General features: G+C 39.2%; 1 protein-coding gene across 6 annotated transcripts in view; it reads left to right on the top strand.

Moving 5' to 3' along the window:
* The window catches only part of LOC114242310 (ATPase family AAA domain-containing protein 2), a 37,070-nt gene that overhangs the window by 8,984 nt on the left and 8,147 nt on the right, over positions 1 to 19,939 (top strand). For all 6 annotated transcript variants that reach the window (XM_089740113.1, XM_089740116.1, XM_089740115.1 and 3 more), the window contains 12 exons: positions 2,387 to 2,515; positions 2,992 to 3,072; positions 3,563 to 3,656; positions 9,999 to 10,092; positions 10,672 to 10,950; positions 11,678 to 11,814; positions 13,235 to 13,446; positions 14,265 to 14,371; positions 16,145 to 16,329; positions 16,882 to 17,050; positions 17,534 to 17,725; positions 19,231 to 19,387. In XM_089740113.1, the coding sequence (XP_089596239.1) occupies positions 2,387 to 2,515; positions 2,992 to 3,072; positions 3,563 to 3,656; positions 9,999 to 10,092; positions 10,672 to 10,950; positions 11,678 to 11,814; positions 13,235 to 13,446; positions 14,265 to 14,371; positions 16,145 to 16,329; positions 16,882 to 17,050; positions 17,534 to 17,725; positions 19,231 to 19,387 (1,836 nt within the window). The remainder of the gene's footprint in view (positions 1 to 2,386; positions 2,516 to 2,991; positions 3,073 to 3,562; positions 3,657 to 9,998; positions 10,093 to 10,671; positions 10,951 to 11,677; positions 11,815 to 13,234; positions 13,447 to 14,264; positions 14,372 to 16,144; positions 16,330 to 16,881; positions 17,051 to 17,533; positions 17,726 to 19,230; positions 19,388 to 19,939) is intronic.

A 19,939-nucleotide genomic window follows, 5' to 3' on the forward strand; every position in this document is an offset into this window, starting at 1 on the left:
GGACTCACAAGAGGTCCTACCACCACTCAAATTATAATTTTGCGGGTTTCATTTTTATTACACGATGTTATTCTTTCACCGTGGAAGTCAATCGTGAACATTTGTTGAGTACGTATTTCATTTGAAAAATTGGTACCCTCCTGCGGGATTCGAACACCGGTGCATCGCTACAACACGACTGCACCGGACGTCTTATCCGTTAGGCCACGACGACTACTCTTCTGGAAATTCACTGTAAGATTTTCAATTAAAAGTTTATCGGGACGGTAATGACATTTTCAATTTGGTTCAATTATTTGTGAGGAAATGGGGTAGTAGATAGTAGGTAGAGGCGTTAGTGACAACCTCCTGTTTTTTTTCTCTCTTAGAATTTTATCATTTATAATTTGTACAAAATCGTGTCATAGGTATATCGATCGGGTGATAATACGATTTTTGTAAGAGTGTAATAATATTGTTGTATCAGGTACGCGAATGGATACGATTATTGTGCTTTTTATTATAATTCTGGAATTTTTAAAGGTTTTTTTATGTTTTTTTTTTTTAAATTCACCCGCACACTTTCGTAGCACAAAACTTACGTTTTTATGTTTCCTTTAAACAAGTGTACGGGTATGGAGATATTTGATTAGGTCTTGATGAGTTGTTAGATTGTAAATCTTCGATGCTTGAGTTTTTATCGACTTACATCAATCAACGCTTGTAAATCGTCCACCTTCACGGAGCTACCTCATTGATAGTCTCTGTACCCCATGATATGTAAGCGGAGTAAAATGTCCCTTCGGAACAAGGTGACACTTTATAAAACTTGCATAAGGCCCGTCATGACTTACGCGAGTGTGGTGTTCGCTCACGCGCCTTGCGCGCACAGATACCCGCCAATCCCTACAATCCCGCTTTCGCAGGCTAGCCGTCGGAGCTCCGTGGTTCGTGAGGAACGTTGACCTAAACGACCTCGTGGACCTCGAATCAATCCAGAAACACATGAAGTCAGCGTCGGAATGGTACATCGATAAGGCAATGCGTCATGATAATTGCCTTATCGTTGCCGCCACTGACTACTCCCCGAATCCTGATCACGCAGGAGCCAGTCCACCGTCGACGTCTTAGACACGTCCTTACGGATCCTTCAGATCCAATAACCCTTAAGACGCCTTCAGGTCTGGTAACCGTACACGTCGAACTCGACAAAGATTTCGACGTGCAACCTAACCTAAACATCAGCCCGCTGAGTTTCTCGCCGAATATTCAGCGCGTCACGATTCCGATCGGTAGTAAATTCAGTCGTGAAGCCCTTGAGTTGTTAAGTCTTCTTCGGAGGCGCTCGGGCAGTTGTTAGCAAATCCCACCTCTCCTGGCTGAGCCTTTGCTCGCCCACCTGCCCTGATGAAACTGGAAAGGCATCCGGGCCACCAGTAATCCCTCAAACATAATGATCGTCTCAGTCAAAATAGAAACGTTAATAGTTAGAACTAAAAAGAGAACATTTTATACCTAGCAGGAATTATTGCTCTATTAATACTTTTTTAAGGTTTAGTGTACGTACATTCAGCAGTGGCGGCTATGCGTCTGGCATTGCTACGACCGTGATTACCTTTCATCAGACGGACTGTTCTCGTCTGCCTGTAGAGACAATTAAAAAAATATTATTCTTATTAGCGTTGTGTATGTTCGTAATTGTAGTGGAAAGATGCTACTCTTGATGGCTATAAATATATATAATACGAAAACATTTTTTCACCACCGGGGTGCTGTAGTAGAGATGGGTCGTACTAGGTGAATCAGATACCTGTTCCTAATCTTAAGAAATACCTAATCCACATAATCTTCCTAATCTCATTCACAGCCAATACTTTACTTAGCAAGCAATCTCAATCTGCCTATTTCTAATCTTAAGTTATGAGTTCGTTACTAGGATTTGATTAATGTGATCGTTAGATCAGTATTAGAATGATTAGGATTAGGCATTTAGGGATTGTGAGATACGTTGCAACGAAAGTGAGTGAGGTAGCGCAGGTACAGGTGGGAGCGTATGCTGAACATACAATTTTAAGAATACGAAGATTAGGTGAAACAGGTGCATTATACACATTGACAAAATGGGATTAGGTGCAGCCTAATCTCGTAAAATACCTAATACTCGGGTCTGTTCTAATAAATCCGACTTATCTCTGTGCTGTAGTCTCAAGGCAAAGTGTACAAAATTTTCAAAATAATTCATGACCTAAATTAACCAAATCGGTCCAGCCGTTTTCGAGTTGTAGCGAGACTAACGAACAGCAATTCATTTTTATATGTATAGATTTAATTTTTTTTATAATTTTAAATACATTTGCTTAGTGTGGTTTAAGAGCCTAAAGTTGTAAGGTTTTGTCCACGACTTCAGCGTCGGAGACGTCGTCGACGGAGTCCGGCAGCGAGCTGACGCTGGGCCGCCAGCCGCGCCGCTCCAAGCGCACCCGGAAGCCGCGCTCTGCCTTCGTCGAGATCGCGCCCGCAGAAACACGGGCCAGAGGTTCGACGCTAACGTGCTACTTTTATTGCTTATCAGTTGAAAACTGTCAATATTTATTGTGACTTGCCAGAAACATGATCTACAAATTTTGATTTAGAACATGGTCCGTCAAATTAATAATGAGTTTAACCTCTTCAGGGATGAATTTTTTGAAGTATAAATAATATGAATTTCGTTTATTCTTTATTGCGTATTTGTCTATTTTATATAGAAAACAACTCAATAAGAAAAAAAAATATCAAAATTAGTGAATATTTATATAAAATAAATATTTCCAACATATGCGGCCATTTAGTCATAGATTTAAATATATAAATAATTAAAAAAAAAACAAGGTATACATGTGTCAATGTCCCTGAAGAGGTCAAACTAATTACTAATATTTCTCAAGGCCCACTGGTCAGTTAGTGGTTACTGCCACTCATGGATATTTATTATTTTTTTTATAATAATATGAAGTTTTATTTTGTTTACAGCAAAGACGTTCACAATAAGAAAGAAACCGTACAGTTTGAGAGAGAGAAAACCAAAGATATTACGCAGAAAAACGATCAGATGTTAGTATTTTCATTATTAATCTAGTCCAAGAAAACATAGCATAGAAAAAAGTAGCATAATTCAATTTAGATCACAAGTTTCCGGACCACTCAGTTTTATGAGGCAATTGGAGCTAATGGACATTAAAAATTGAATAACTTATGACATATAATCGAAATCACTTTGTCTACTATGCTTTACCTTATGAATTAGATTACTATTAATTTATGAATCTCGACAGCAGAAACAAAAGGTCGGATATCCACTATTTCAAAATTTCAATTTGTCTCCTAAAATCTATTCAAAGGTTAAATCTTTTTAAGTGACTAGCGGACCCGACAGACGTTGTCCTGTAAAAAATCACACAAATCGGTCCAGCCGTTTAGAAGGAGTTCAGTGACAAACACACGTACAGAAGAAATATATATATATATAAATGTGATTTTGTAAAAAAAACTTTTTTATTCATCATGTTTGTGGTATGAATTAATATTGATTATTGAATTACAGCACAATCGCCTTCAAGCAGCAGCACCACCAGCACCTCCAGCTCCGATACAGAAGAGGACCTCAATGTTTCTATGAAAAACAAAACGAAGGGCAGGTGAGTCTCACCATCCGTGTCGCGTGCAGTGCCCAGTGAATGAATGTGAAAATGATTTGTAAATCGTTTTTTAATCACGGCGGGTCGATGTTGACAGTCCGTGGCGGCCATTTTGTTTTTTTGGCCTCTGCTTAATCTATTAAACAACAGTGTTCTTCATTGTTCTGTCAGTGATGCCAAATCACTACGGCAGGTTACACGACCCAGCAACGCGTCCAAATGAAATATAATTGCTATCGAAATTAGTGGTCGTTAGTTCGTTAGCATCTTCAGAGGCGACTTTGCGACGTTCGGTGACCAAATTTGAGACGAGCGGTTTGGACAACAATCAGCCGACTCGTACGCCCAAGGAAAGCAGCAGCGATCGAAAACATCGTCGAGTTAGTTCCTCGTCGTGCACAAGAACTGGGTCTTTGGCAGACTTGCCGCATTTTGCGTCGGTACTTGGGCCTACACAATAGGTACAAGATCCAATTGACCCAGAACCTCAAAGTTAATAACTATAAACAAAGCCGGATGTTCTCTGACTACTAAGCTTTAGAGCGTTTGGAAGAATTGTGTCCACAATCCCGGTCGAAAATTATTTTTTAGCGACAGGGCGCATTTTCGGATGATTAGCAATTATAACAGCAACTCTTACGATGTTTACCATTGGTGACGATGCATACACAAACGTTTATTGCTTGGTACTAATTCTGGGCCTGAGTCGTGATTGGTCACGTTTCAAGGTGGGTGGCTTAGTTCATCTTGTGGTTTTTATGGACGAACCGCGAACCAATTAACACCAGTTGGGTGGTTATCTTGTTCACCCGTCTTTAAAAAATGTATGTCGGAGAAACCGTTCTATTAACACCATCGTCAGACATCACAGGGGCGAATAGGGTGATCGAGTTAAGAGAAATATTGAGCACACAAAACACGTTTGTCTTAGAACAATTTAGGAATCTTCACTTGACGTTAGCAAACGAAAACGAATGACAGTTCTTAGGACGGAGGCACCGCTCTTCAAGAAGGCGGGTTGATGTGTGCTGAGGCTCAGTGAATTTTGCCCCCTTTTTTATTTTCGGTTTTTTTTTAATTATTTGTTCGTCGTTTGTTCGTTAATGTTCGAATGTAAAAATTGTTTGTTCGTCTTTTATTTATTTATAATTAATTAAACAAATGATCACCGTTAAGTGGGCCCCCCTTACTAGATATCTTTATTTTTATCGCTCAGATTAATTCATTTTGATCAATTATCGTTTGTTCGACGACTATTGGTGATTGTTCGATCATAAAAACAATTAAATTTCCAATTATTAATTACTTTATATCTAATAAGCAAACCATCACCTCACGCCTACATTGCGCATGCGCCGCGGCGCCGGTTTTGTCAGTCAGCTGGCAATGGCCGTATTTACTAGCGTTTTGTTAACAAGTGCGTTTATACTGTCTAATTATTTCTTATGTAGATCAAAAAAATATTGAAAACTTCAATAAACTTCAACAATACTTCAACAAAAAAATGTCAGTAAAGACGTTAAAGTTAGTCGTAGACGTAGTCGTTAAAGTACGATTAGCGCCGTTTTAAAAATTCAGTTATTTTTAATGATATTGAATATTAACAAGCTCATAGAAATTTCAGTGATTTCTAATTATTTTAAGAATATTTTAGGAGTACAACTTTCGTGTTAAAATGATACTATTCATTACCATGCAATAGGAGATAGTTATGATACTTGTATTTTATAATAAAATTAATAATTCCTAAATTCATTACGTAAAAATGTACATGTAATGCACACAAAATCTGTTTTTGTTGAAATGATAATTATTTATAAGTTCAAGAAATATATTGCAGGGATATTTAGTAGAAATTTATTTAATATGGAAGAATAAACTTAGTATATATATACTCTATAAACAAGAGTTTAATTTAAAATAATATTTATTTACGTCTATATTAACTTAATTATTATTATAGAGAAGTATCTTGATTGATACATATTACAAAGCTTCGTTTTTTTTAAATTTAATAGTTTTTATGATCGATCAATCACCAATAGTCCCAATCGTCGAACAAACGATAATTGATCAAAATGAATTAGTCTAAGCGATAAAAATAAAGATATCTAGTAAGGGGAGGGGGGGCAACTTAAGGGTGATCATATGTTTAATTAATTATCTAATATATAAAATTCTCGTGTCACGGTGTGCGTGATTGAACTCCTCCGAAACGGCTCGACCGATTTTCGTGAAACTTAGCATGCATATCGGTCAGGGTTGAGAATCGATCAACCCCTATTTTTCCATCCCGATTTTTATTTTTTTAATTCTATGCACAGATCCGCAATAAGGTTGCAATATGGCAATCAAATATTATGATTGTAGTACGATAAATTATTATTCAGACTTTATAATTTCAAGTTTCTTTAATAATGTTTTTTTTTTAAATCCAATTTGATCTCCCGCCCTCGCCGGTCGCCTACTGATCAACTATCAATCGATCAGTTATCCCCGCCAGGTGTCACCACTCACCCAGCAAACATCACGTAGTAGGGATGAGGACGAAACGGTCTCCTGTCTTACTCACTATACATTTTTCAGCCATGTTTTTTTGTTTTTATTGTGTATCAATTGTAGCAGTGACTGTTATACCTATTATTTTATTTTTTCTGTGCAACTCTCATGTGAATTTTACTGTCATCGTAAAATTATCACTAATTTCCAGTGCAATCATTATTTATTTATTAATCTGACAAAGACAGTTTTAACTCTCAGTTAATTAAGTGATCTCATGTAAATAAACACGTGTTGTAAGCTCCTGCCAACTGCCATAATTGATAGTAAAAATATGAATAATTATTTTTGATGTTTAGATAGCTATCAAAGATTGTAATTTAAAATATAACTAGTCAGGTCATAAGTATTGTCACACAGTAAAAACTTTTCTTTTAGAATGCTGGCAACAAAAAAGTTTAATGTATTCGAATTTAGAATTGTTCATGAAAATAAAAATGTATACTTTTTAGAATTTTACTCATTTTTAAATATGGAGTGGACGCTTAAAGAAGACCGTGTTGCAGTTATTGCGTTGCATCGTTGCGGTTACGCGCCAATTCAAATTTTTTACATACTGAAAAATTTGAACATAACCAAAAGATTCGTTTATCGTACCATCAAACGATACAATGAAGACTCTAGTGTAGATGACAGGTCAAGAAGTGGTGGCCCTCGGTCTGTTAGGACTCCAGCAGTGATAAAAGCTGTGAAGGCGCGAATTCAAAGAAATCCCAAACGTAAGCAGAAACTGTTGGCCCTTCAGATGGGGTTAAGCAGAACCACGGTGAAAAGGGTGTTAAATGAAGACTTAGGGCTTCGGGCATATCGAAGAAAAACAGGACATCGTTTGAATGCTCGTCTAATGGACCTGAGACTGAAGAGATGCCGCGCTTTGTTGAAGCGGTACGCGGGAAAAAAATATCGGGAAATTCTTTTTTCGGATGAAAAATTTTTTACCGTAGAAGAGAGCTACAACAAACAAAATGATAAGGTGTACGCACACAGTAGTGAAGAAGCGAGCAACCGTATTCCGCGTGTCCAACGAGGTCATTTTCCATCCTCGCTCATGGTATGGTTGGGAGTTTCTTATTGGGGCTTAACAGAGGTACATTTTTGTGAGAAAGGTGTAAAAACGAATGCAGTTGTGTATCAAAATACAGTCCTGACGAACCTTGTGGAACCTGTTTCTCATACCATGTTCAATAACAGGCACTGGGTATCCCAACAAGATTCGGCGCCAGCTCATAGAGCGAAGAGCACACAAGACTGGCTGGCGGCGCGTGAAATCGACTTCATCCGGCAGGAAGACTGGCCCTCCTCCAGTCCAGATTTGAATCCGTTACAGCCTGGCCACGGGACATTCGCCGATACGAATATTCGCGCGGTGCGAACGGCGAAGCGTCTAGCGACTAAAATAAGAGCATAGAAATGTACCTAACAAGCCACGCGCACCGGCGACCGGCGAAGCGACCGGCGGAATGTACCGAGCGAATCGCGCGGGCGACTTACGATGCGGCGGGCGAGCAAAACAAATGCATGCATAAGGACGGCGCAAGCCACGGAGTCGAGCGGTAGTCGCGGCGAATAGTGCAGTGATTAAATGAGTTTAGTTGTTTTCGCCGCGAAAAATGAACGCCGAAATTTTTATATTTTATATTCTTTTTTTTTTTTTTTTTATATTTTTAAACTCGTCGTGGCCGAACGGATAAGACGTCCGGTGTTGAGCGATGCACCGGTAGTCGAATATCAGGCGGGTACCAATTTTTGTAATGAAATACGTACTCAACAAATTTTAATGTTCACGATTGATTTCCACGGTGAAGGAATAACATCGTGTAATAAAAATGAAACCCTCAAAATTATAATTTGCGTAATTACTGGGGGTAGGACCTCTTGTGAGTCCGCGCGGGTGGGTACCATCACCCTGCCTGTTTCTGCCGTGAAGTAGTAATGCGTTTCGGTTTGAAGGGTGGGGCAGCCATTGTAACTATACTTGAGACCTTAGAACTTATATCTCAAGGTGGGTGGCGCATTTACGTTGTGGATGTCTATGGGCTTCAGTAACCACTTAACACAAGGTGGACTGTTAGCTCATCCACCCATCTAAGCAATAAAAAAAAATATATAGCTAAATACTAGCTGGACCTGCTATTTGGAAGTCTAGCCACCCAAAGTATTTCTCGTACTTCTTGTGGAATTCTCCATCTATAGGTATACTCCGATTCTTATTCAAATCATGTACTTCACAATCTTTTCCAAATAATAGGTCCTGAACCAAAAAACTATTAATTTGTAAGCAATATCGAGATAATTTCGATATAGACATTTCGCTGTCGGACTTCCTTACTAGTCGCGGCGGCGAACGTGAGTACCCGTGGCCTGCAAACGGTGCTGCGCGAATGGTCGCCTCGTCCACCGCTTCGCTGTTCGCACCGCCGATCCCCGTGGCCAGGCCGTTAGATTACAAGATATGGCAACACTTGGAGGAAAAGGCGTGCTCAAAGCCTCATCCCAGTTTGGAGTTACTCAAGACATCCTTGATTAAGGCAGCCGCCGATATTGACATGGACCTCGTTCGTGCTGCGATAGACGACTGGCCGCGCAGATTGAAGGCCTGTATTCAAAATCACGGAGGTCATTTTGAATAAACTTTAGTGTCATAAGAATCTATGTTTTGTTAAGTTCATTTTGGTATATGAATGGTTACATAATGAATAAACTTGTTTCAATTATTTTACTTTAAACATGTGACAGAATTTATGACCTGACTAGGTATATGTTACTTTAAGAAAGATTTATTTATTAACCTAAATAAAACATACTTTTATTCTTTATAACGCTTTCGATTATAAATATATCTCCGTACACTTATAGTAGATAGTTATTTTTATTGAACTAAAAAAATGTTTCCTAGAAATAACATACATGGCAAAACAACGTTTGCCGGGTCAGCTAGTAAATATATAAAAGACGAACATTAACGAACAAATGACGAACAAATAATTAAAAATAAGAAGATCTGAAAATAAAAAAAAGGTGGCGTGAGTTGATGGTTTGCTTATTAGATATAAAATAATTAATAATTGGGAATTTAATTGTTTTATGATCGAACAATCACCAATAGTCGTCGAACAAACGATAATTGATCAAAATGAATTAATCTGAGCGATAAAAATAAAGATATCTAGTAAGGAGGGGCAACTTATGGGTGATCATTTGTTTAATTAATTATAAATAAATAAAAGACGAACAAACAATTTTTACATTCGAACATTAACGAACAAATGATGAACAACTAATTAAAAAAAAACTGAATATCAAAAAAAGGTGGCGTGAGGTGATGGTTTTCTTATTAGATATAAAATAATTAATAATTGGGAATTTAATTGTTTTTATGATCGAACAATCACCAATAGTCGTCGAACAAACGATAATTGGTCAAAATGAATTAATCTGAGCGATAAAAATAAAGATATCTAGTAAGGGGGGCCCACTTAACGGTGATCATTTGTTTAATTAATTATAAATAAATAAAAGACGAACAAACAACGAACAAATAATAAAAAATAAAAAAATCTGAAAATCAAAAAAAAGGGGCCAAATTCACTGAGCCGTGTGCTGGCGTCTACGCGCCTCCATCGGCTAAGCTCTGTCGTAGCACGAAGTTGCCGAGTTCCGACGATACCGCAATCGTGCTGCCATCTCTCGGGAATCGTGCTGCGTTTCGTTTTACTATACCAAACTAATGATCTTCTCTGACATATATATAACTTGAGGTTTCATTGTAATACTCTGTTGCAGGCAAAAATCTAAATCAATGGATGATAAGAAAACAGATAGAGCTTTGAGAGATATACAGCCGGTAGAAGTCGACGGTAGCGTTAGGTTTTCATCGGTAAGCATATTCATATACATTTTCATTGGAAACAATCCAAACATACTCTAGAGGTTAGTAACCAGCTGTAGAGATGACCTTGTTCTTAATATTTAACATTATTATTATTATTTGAAGTCATCGTGGCCTAAAGGATAAGACGTCCGGTGCTACGTGTTGAGCGATGCATCGGTGTTTGAATCTCAGGCGGGTACCAATTTTTCTAATGAAATACGTACTCAACGAATATTCGCGATTGACTTCCACGGTGAAAGAATAACATCGTGTAATAAAAATCAAACCCGCAAAATTATAATTTGCGTAATTACTGGTGGTAGGTGGTAGGTGGTGGTGAGTGCGCGCGGGTAGGTACCACCACCCTGCCTATTTCTGCCGTGAAGCAGTAATGCGTTTCGGTTTGAAGGGTGGGGCAGCCGTTGTAACTATACTTGAGACCTTAGAACTTATATCTCAAGGTGGGTGGCGCATTTACGTTGTAGATGTCTATGGGCTCCAGTAACCACTAAATACCAGGTGGGCTGTGAGCTCGTTCAACCACCTAAGCAATAAAAAAATAAATAATAAAACGTATATTTTCAGGTCGGCGGATTAGAAGAGCATATAAAGTGTCTACGAGAGATGGTCTTGTTCCCCCTCATGTATCCGGACTTGTTTCAAAAGTTCAAAACTCGACCAGCTAAAGGAGTTCTGTTCCACGGCCCTCCCGGAACTGGCAAGACGTTGCTGGCGAGGGCCCTTGCTAACGAATGCAGCTTAGTGGGAGGAAGGAAGGTGGCGTTCTTCATGAGGAAGGGAGCCGATTGCTTGAAGAAATGGGTCGGCGAGAGTGAAAGACATTTGAAGTTGCTTTTCCAGCAGGTTAGTTGGTAAAATGTGTCAAATAAAAAAAAATGTCACACAAGCCTTCATGTTGAATAGGGAATGTAGACTACTAATATTACAAAAGAACACAATTTTGTTATTCAATAATAGTTTTTATAATGCAAATTATCCGTAAAGGCTGTTTTATTTTGCTTACACGAAATTAGGTTCATTTTAATAAAAAACTAGCAAAAGTGACTGTCCCTAATTATGTATTTTTCTTATCCATTCAAGTACGAACAGAAATTTAATTGATCGAAAAAAAAAATTGAAGACGAATCGATTATGGCGTTGTAAGCGATGCTCCGTCATTCACGCGGTAACTGATTATATAAATAGACTAGCTGTACCCGTCCGCTTCGCTGGGCATTTAGAAATTAACATTATTATTTCTCACCCCCACAAAGATTCTCATCATTAACGCCCCCGCAACTGGTGTAGAGAGTCCAACATTCATATAAATATTAGCCTATCCATTAAGTACATGTATTTTCTACATGGATACCAAGTTTCAAGTCAATCGGATGCACGGTTCAGTAGTTATAGAGTATAGATTTACGAAAATGCAAATGAAACGGTAGTTGTACATTAAATAGTATAAAATAATTGTTTAGTGTTATTGTCGAGGAAGGAACTAGGATACTTTTGGTATGGAATCAGTGTTGTTTTTTTTATAGTTTCAAGAAAAAGAAAAAAAACTTAAGAGAACTTGTATTATTTGCAGGCCAATAAAATGAAACCGTCTATTATATTCTTCGACGAGATCGACGCCTTAGCTCCGGTCCGCAGCGTGCGGCAGGAGCAAGTGCACACCAGCGTCGTCGGCACCCTGCTGGCTGAGATGGACGGACTCTGCGACAGGTACGGAAATCAACGTAATCATTTTGTTGCTTTTGGGATGTAGTTCTGTGTTACTGGGTGGGAACAACTTCTATATATATATATGTAACCTCTATACGATTAATCCTTAAAGAGGTTAATATGTTATTTATATCATTCTTCTTTAGATGACATAAATAGAATTTTGATTATTGAAACATTAGAACATTAGACATATAAAGAGCATTTTTGCAATATTATAATATAAAAAAGATATAAAAATAATGGTGAAGCAATAGCTTTAAATGTTGTTTCTCTTTATAAGAGCAACTCAATTGCTATAGTTTTACAAAGCTAAACTGTATTTTGATACAAATAAAATAATACATTATATACTAGCTGACCCGGCAGACTTCGTAGTGCCTAAATCGATAAATAAAAGACCTAAACTTTTGTATAAGATATCCATGTATAAAACAAATTGTATAAAACAAAAGGAAACCGTCTTTAGTCGTCTTGGGTTGTATTATAATGTCTTTTCAAACACAAAAGGACACAAAGAAAGTTTTTATTTAAGACGAACACAATATATAGAAAGAAGGAGAAAGTAAACAAGAAATAGATAGTCCAAGCAACACAAGCAGTACACGAAACAAAAAGCAATACTTAAAAAAGGGCGTAGCAAGAAAAGATAATACGGGATGCGCGCTCGCAAGTCAGATTTCGACTGGTGGCGGTGGTTCGGTAAAAATGCGACGACCGGTTCGTCTATGTACCGATGTACTAGCGAAATATTATCGCCGCCGCTATACTGCAGTTATTGCTTGACTTTGCTTGTGAATTTTATTTTGTTTAGTGTAAATAATGTTTTGTATGATTGTGTGATAAATGAATGTGTTGATATAAAATAAAGTATGTATGTGTTGTTGGGTAGTGTAATTATAATAAAATATTATAAAATAAATAAATACATGTGAGTCACCCACACGTCCGACGGGGGACACATGAAAGGAAAACAAAATTGTTGTTTTTATTTAATTCCGAGCATTTTCATATTTATCTACTCTTTAAACCTTCTCTGGACTTCCGCAAATAATTCAAGACCAAAATTAGCCAAATCGGTCCAATCGTTCTCTAGTTTTAGCGAGACTAACGAACAGCAATTCATTTTTATATATATAGAAGATATGTCGTTTAACTCAATGTAGCAATTAAAGTGCTTAGAATGGCATAAGCATCTTTATTTTATTGCCCGTGTAGGAAGAAGAATATATGGCCCATCTGATGGTGAGTGATTACCGTCGCTCATGCCCCACCCTTCGAATCGAAACGCATTACTGCTTCACGGCAGAAATAGGCGGGGCGGTGAGTGCTACCTCCCCGTGCGGACTCACAAGAGGGCCTACCACCAGTAATAAATGCTTCTGTCTATCCCTTATTTAAGTTTGTGTTACGTGTACAGGGGGGAGGTGGTGATAATAGGCGCGACGAACCGTCTGGACGCGGTGGACCCGGCGCTGCGGCGCGCGGGCCGCTTCGACCGCGAGCTGCACTTCCCGCCGCCGCACGCCGCCGCGCGCCGCGACATCCTGCACATCTACACGCGGGACTGGCAGCCGCCGCCCGCCGCGCGCACCCTCCACCACGTCGCGGACCTGGCCAGCGGATACGGAGGTGCGTCCGCGTTGTGCCCCTCCACTAGTCCCTAGCCTAAAGGATAATTTAGTATGTAGCGATGCACCGGTGTTCGAATCCCGCAGGCGGGTACCAATTTTTCTAATGAAATACGTACATAACGAATGTTCACGATTAGCTTCCATGGTGAAGGAATAACATCGTGTAATAAAAATCAAACCCGCAAAATTATAATTTGCGTAATTACTGGTGGTAGGACCTCTACCACCATCCCTCCTATTTCTGCAGTGAAGCAGTAATGCGTTTCGGTCTGAAGGGTAGGGCAGCCGCTGTAACTAAACTGAGACCTTAGAACTTATATCTCAAAGTGGGTAGCGCATTTACATATACGTACAAATACCCACAATTAATAAAAAAATATACATTAGCATCATAATAAAGAACAACTTGGCGTCGCTCGGTGGAGCAGGAGCTAGGGGTCTTGGGCATGACGTGGGAGGAGCTAGAACAGACTGCCCAAGACCGATATAAATGAAAAAATTTTATTCGAGCCCTACACCCCAGCAGAGGGTAATAGGAAATAATGATAATGATGAATGATGATCATAATAAACCTTCATCTTTATGCTAACCCCCTTAAGTACCATTTAATAATGAATAGGCGAATCAATTAAGTTATGTCAATCGCGTCAGTACTATTAGCGATCCCAACCTTTAAACCGAAACGAGTGATCTCACGGTTAACGGAATAAGGAGGCATTTGAAGCCGACGTCTGCGCATTCTATTTGGCTTTAATAGTATCTTGATGACTTCATAATTTCCTAATGTAATCCATTTTATTAATCTCTGATATCAGGTTCCGATTTGAAGGCTCTGTGCTCCGAAGCGGTGTTGAAGGCGCTGAGACGTGTCTACCCACAAGTCTACGAAAGTGAATACGCATTGCTTATTGATGCTAAAAATGTAAGTTTACTAAAAGAAACGTAGTACTACTCGACCAAGCCATCTAGGCACCTAGAGTAAATTACGTCACGCGGGTTTCTCATAGGGTTGGCAAAAATTAAAAATTCATTTTTAATTCTCATTATTCGTTTTGATACTCCTGTTGCTTCACAAGTTCTTTTAATAACATTGTCGATCGGATTAATGTAAGATTTGTTCTTCTTTTCCCGTTCAAAAAACTCCATTACTTTTAAAACCATATTGCGTTCTCCGCTATGGTTGGTTTACCCATTTTTACAATTGAATAATAAGAACAAGTAAAACTTTAAATCGGCAGCAACAATATTTGACAAACAAATACACTAATAACAACTAAACAATAACAATCAAAAAGAAGCGCGCAAGAATAACGAATGACCACGGTAACGTCGGTGACCCTACTAGCAACTGCGTGCCCGTCGTGGGCGACAGCGGTGGAGCGCGCGGGGAATCGGGAAGAGGGCCGTATTCCAATCAAGTCCCGAGTTCGCTTGGTTGAGTAGTATGTGGGTGTACTTTTATGAAGTACTTTTAAAATTTGCAAATTTCAATTTTGGTATTTTATTTTGTTGAAACGTATGACCGATTATCAACTTGTACTTAATTTTACTTGTCTCCATTGTGATAATTGAGAAATATAAGAAAAAAAATGCACGTCGCTCGATCTCATAGATCATAAATGAACACACACTCTATATCCGGAATATTTAACTGTCTGGTCGATTTCTAAATGGACAAAGATCCCAATATGTTTTCCGGTATTTTGATGATTTGTGAATTACAATATTTTTTAAAAATAATGTATCTGTGTTTTTTTGTTGGAGGTTCAACCCTTTTCTAAGTTGTAGATGAATTGAAGATATGAGTGGATGAAGGGGTTAAGTACAGTTTTTAAGATTTTTGTGTTTTACATTGAATGGAGGTGTTATGTGCCTATAAACCACATTAGACCTTAAAACTCCGGGTTTAAAGGCTATTTTTAGAAATTGCATGTGATGAAGGAGTTATGTTTGATGAAAAAGTACAAGTAGTAACAAAAGTTTGTTGTCCGTTTTCTCAAAATTAACAAATCGTATCAAATCCCCTTCATCCACTTATGTCTTCAATTATTTAAGTCATTACAGATCCTCCTGATCTATTAACGGTGCATTTAGGTACCTCAAGCACCGGTCACCGTGTTCGCCGAACCTGTCGCTTCCGACGAAGGGCTCGACGAGTTAATTAACCCGTAAACACAACTCCCTGACTTTCTCGCCGGATCTTCTCAGTGGGTCGCGTTTCCGATCCGATTGTAGATTCTGCGAAGCACTGCTCTTGCTAGGGCTAGTGTTAGCACCACTCCCGGTTTGAGCCCCGTGAGCTCGCCTACATGTCAAGGAGAAGCTGAAATAGCCTCTCAAGGCTTTTTTTTATTGCTTAGTTGGGTGGACGAGCTCACAACCTATCTGGTGTTAAGTGGTTACTGGAGCCCATAGACATCCACGACGCCAACGTGCCACCCACCCTGAGACATAAGTTCCAAGGTCTCAGTATAGTTACGACGGCTGCCCCACCCTTCAAACCGAAACGTTACTGTTTCACGGCAGAAATAGGCAGGGTGGTGGTACCTACCCGTGCGGACTCACAAGAGGTCCTACCAGCAGTAATTAAGCAAATTATAATTTTGCGGGTTTGATCAGCATAGGTAGGGAAAACATTATTTAAGGAGATTTTCTTATAATACAGTAGTAGTGAACGCTGTTGTGATGGTGACAGGTGGAAGTGAGCAAGCAAGACATGTTGGAGGCGATGCGCAGCCTGGTGGCGGCCGGCGCCCGCAGCAGTCCGCCGGCGCCGCGCCGCCTGCCCGCGCACAGCGAGCCGCTGCTGCACGCCCAGCTCGACGCCGCCATGCACGTGCTCAGGAACGTCTTCCCGCACCACACCGACTCCGAGAAGAGGTCCGTCGCCCCCCCCCCCCACCTCGATATAGAGCGGGTGACTTTCAGTTGTATAACCGCTGTTCAGACCGGTGTGCGAGTGCGAGTTTTTTAACGTTCTCGATAGCGTAAAATTTAGCTCATATTTGTATGGAATGGGATCGTTTGCGTACGTTTGCCGCTACGGGCGCTGTTCCAACGGCATTGCGCGCCATCCTCTTCTAGCTCGTGTCTTTATGTTCCTAGTATAATTTTCAAATTGGAATTAATGAACACGTTCGCGTGAGCAACGTTTTACAACGTCGTGTTTTAAAAAATTAAGAAATCGTGCAATGTCATATGACGGCCTCTAGATTATCATATTTATTTTGTCCGTTTTTGGACGCATCTACTTAGCGCCGCAACACAAAAATCATCACAAGATGTATGTATTACGTTTTTAGACGTTGTTAAACTTTGTACGGGACAAAGGTGTGCCACGGTAGTAATATTCAGAAATAAGGTTGCTCACGCGATCGTGTTAATTGACTAATGAATAATTGAGCTAACTTAAAATCCTATCAATTGTTTCAGGATTGGTGGTTCACTATCATCGAGTGCCATGTTGATAACAGGCGAATGCGCTGAGACGCATTTAGCTCCAGCCCTGTTGGCGCAGTTGGAGCACTGCACCGTGAAGGAACTCAGTATGTCAACTTTACATTCAGCGCACACTTTCACTCAAGAACAGGCTTTGATATCGGTAAGTCGCAATACTGGATTACTCATATTATATTATTTGCTTCGTACCCACAAATTTATTTTAATTTTAAAACTAGTTAATTTAGTAAAATTCATGCATTTAGGAAAATTTTATTTTTCTCCTACCTACGCCGAAAGTTCGGTTTTCGTCCCGCTGTACCGGGAAGAAAGTGTAACTTTTTCTCCCTGGGTACTGACAAGTGCGCATGCGCGTTACTGTCCACGTCTACGTCTGCTCTCACGCACCTAAAATTCTCCGCCATTGTTGTGCTCGGGTAATTTCCAATATTGTGTTTAGTGTAAAAATGAAATAAACAATAGTGATACTTCACACTTAAACAAAGATGTGTCATCAGACAGTTCTTATTCAATTAGTAGTAGTTTATTTAAAAATTTAAAAACAGTTAAATTGTTTTTTTTTAAGTTTTTCTGTATCTCTTCACCATAAAAGCGTGATTAATAATATGATATATGTATGTCTCAGGTATTCTCAGAGTGTCGTCGCGCGGACCGCGGCTGCGTGTTGTACGTGCGCGACGTAGCGGCGGTGTGGGCGTCCCTTGCGCCCGGGCCGGGCGGGGCGCTGCTGCTGCAACTGTGGCGCGCCCGGGCCGCTGGGGACGACACTCTGCTGCTCGCGACTTCGTCTGTACAGCACGACGAGCTTCCACAAGAGGTACTATCTATATATTAGTAGTACGTGAAGCAAAAACTTTGTAACCCTTTAAAAGAAAATTGCGCGAACGGTGGAGTATGAAATTTCCCACACTTATAGAGAATATAGAGGAGTGCAGAATTCTAATATAATTTTTTTAAATTATGCATAAAAAATACACAAATTCAATAAATAAATACTTTACACACATTACAGTCCGCGCGCGAGCTCCGAGGATTTTCAAGGAATGTTGACGTAATGAGCTAGTGTTGTAATTAGCCGATATTGCGTTATCGATACTAACACATCTTAAGCCTCCGTGCGAGTGTAAATTATAAAATTGTTTTATGAGGTACTTGAAAAAAAAAAACAATTGATCATGTATGAATTTAATTTAATGAACTGATTTTTACTGAACAAAATGAACGTGAAATCTTATTAATTACTCTCGCAATCAGATTAATCAGAAGTTGAAGAATTTGATGTACTCTCCTCTTGTTGTCACTCTCCTCGCATACTTCAATAATAAATGATTCGACAACGTCCTCCATTAAGCTATCCTTTTGCCAGTAATATTCCTCTAATGCTAAGACATGTTTATTATACTAGTACTCGCCATTCCTTTTTCTCTAAATAAATAGCTATTTGTGCAAACAAAAAGACTTATAAGTGTAAGACTATTTATATTAGAAATCACACGTAATTAACACTGCTATCGCAAAATTAAAAACAACGAGTCGGTAAGCGTACTCTCACGTTAAGGTCAACACTAGTACTGGGAGAGTGCGGGGTATGAAGCGACGCTCGGGTGCGGTGCACGCCCGCCCGCTTCCTCAGCCCCCGAATCCTCGGAGCTCGCGCGCGGAGTATACTATGTATTTGACACACACACATACTGTGTTAGTTGTCACACTTTTGTTACTGTTTAAAGTCTAGTCAAATTGAAAGTAGATTAATATTATTTGTTTATAGTCTTGGAGAAATCTGTGATTAGAATTATAATAGTCATTGACAATAAAACCATAATAATGATCAAAGTTATAACTTCAATTAATTATAGTCGAATTTCGACTACTGAGAGACCACAAGTATACTTAAATACATGTCCTTTTGAAATACAGTTTCGTTTTTTAAATGTCAGTAAGGAAGCGAAAGAAATAACACCTGATGAATAAATGAACGTAAAGCTTGAGATCAATGATTACGGTCGCATTTCAGAGATAACAATGCAAGTGCACAATATAGAATCTCCATGATTTATGTAAATCAAATCCGTTCGCTGTTTTGTTTCGAGTAGTTCCGATTACTAACTGCTTGCGTGCCATCTCTGCAACGCTTTTATAGTCGAGACGAAATCCCTAGAATTGTCGAGAATATTCCAGAAAAGTCTAATATTGTGTGTTTCCGCTATTTGACAATAGATGGCGTTATACTTTTCGAGCGTTCTAGATGCTACTAGATCGTTCGACTATTCGGCGATAGATGGCGTTACTCTTACCGGCGTAACAGTATGTATGTTTGTACAGATACAAGAACTGTTCCCGCTGCACAAGGAGTGCGTGTACCGCGTGCGCGAGCCGAACGCGTCCGAAGTGCTGTCGTTCTTCGAGCCGATCTTAGCCGAAGCGCTATTAGACCCACCTCCCATCGAAAACAATGAGCCGCCACCTCCATTGCCTAGAGGTAAGTTTGTTTCGTCAATTTGTCAGGCAATATCTATATTAAAGTGTTCTTTAGTACCGTTGTAATGATTGATAAGTGGTAACTGCTTAATGCCAGATGGGCCGTGAGCTCGTTCACGTATCTAAGCAATAGAAAAATCGACACTGAAAATGACATACAATTATAGGATTTATCCTGCAAGAGGATAATATAACTTACAGAAGGCTATATAGCTTGCGGTTTCGTTTTTTATGAAAATTAAATTAAAACAATAAGCATTTGTTTGAATGTAATGTGAATTTTCTTTATTGAAGTGAAACTTCTTCAGGCACGTTGAAATAAAATTTAACTAGCGACAGATTCGTTACGGCTAGAGAGAAAAGATACAATTTAGGATAAGTGAGAGTGAGAAAATAGACAGCGTCTCGCGAACCACTCGACTGTAGACAGAGGGAAAAGACAAAGCGAGCTAGGTCGTTTTTCTTATACACAGCATTCCCTATTACAAGAAAAATTTGATTTAAGGATGAAAAATGAAGAAAATCACTATACTACACACCGCAAAAAAAGTTG

Source organism: Bombyx mandarina, chromosome 03, assembly GCF_030267445.1.
Source record: "Bombyx mandarina strain Sakado chromosome 03, ASM3026744v2".
Taxonomy (NCBI): Eukaryota; Metazoa; Arthropoda; class Insecta; order Lepidoptera; family Bombycidae; genus Bombyx; species Bombyx mandarina.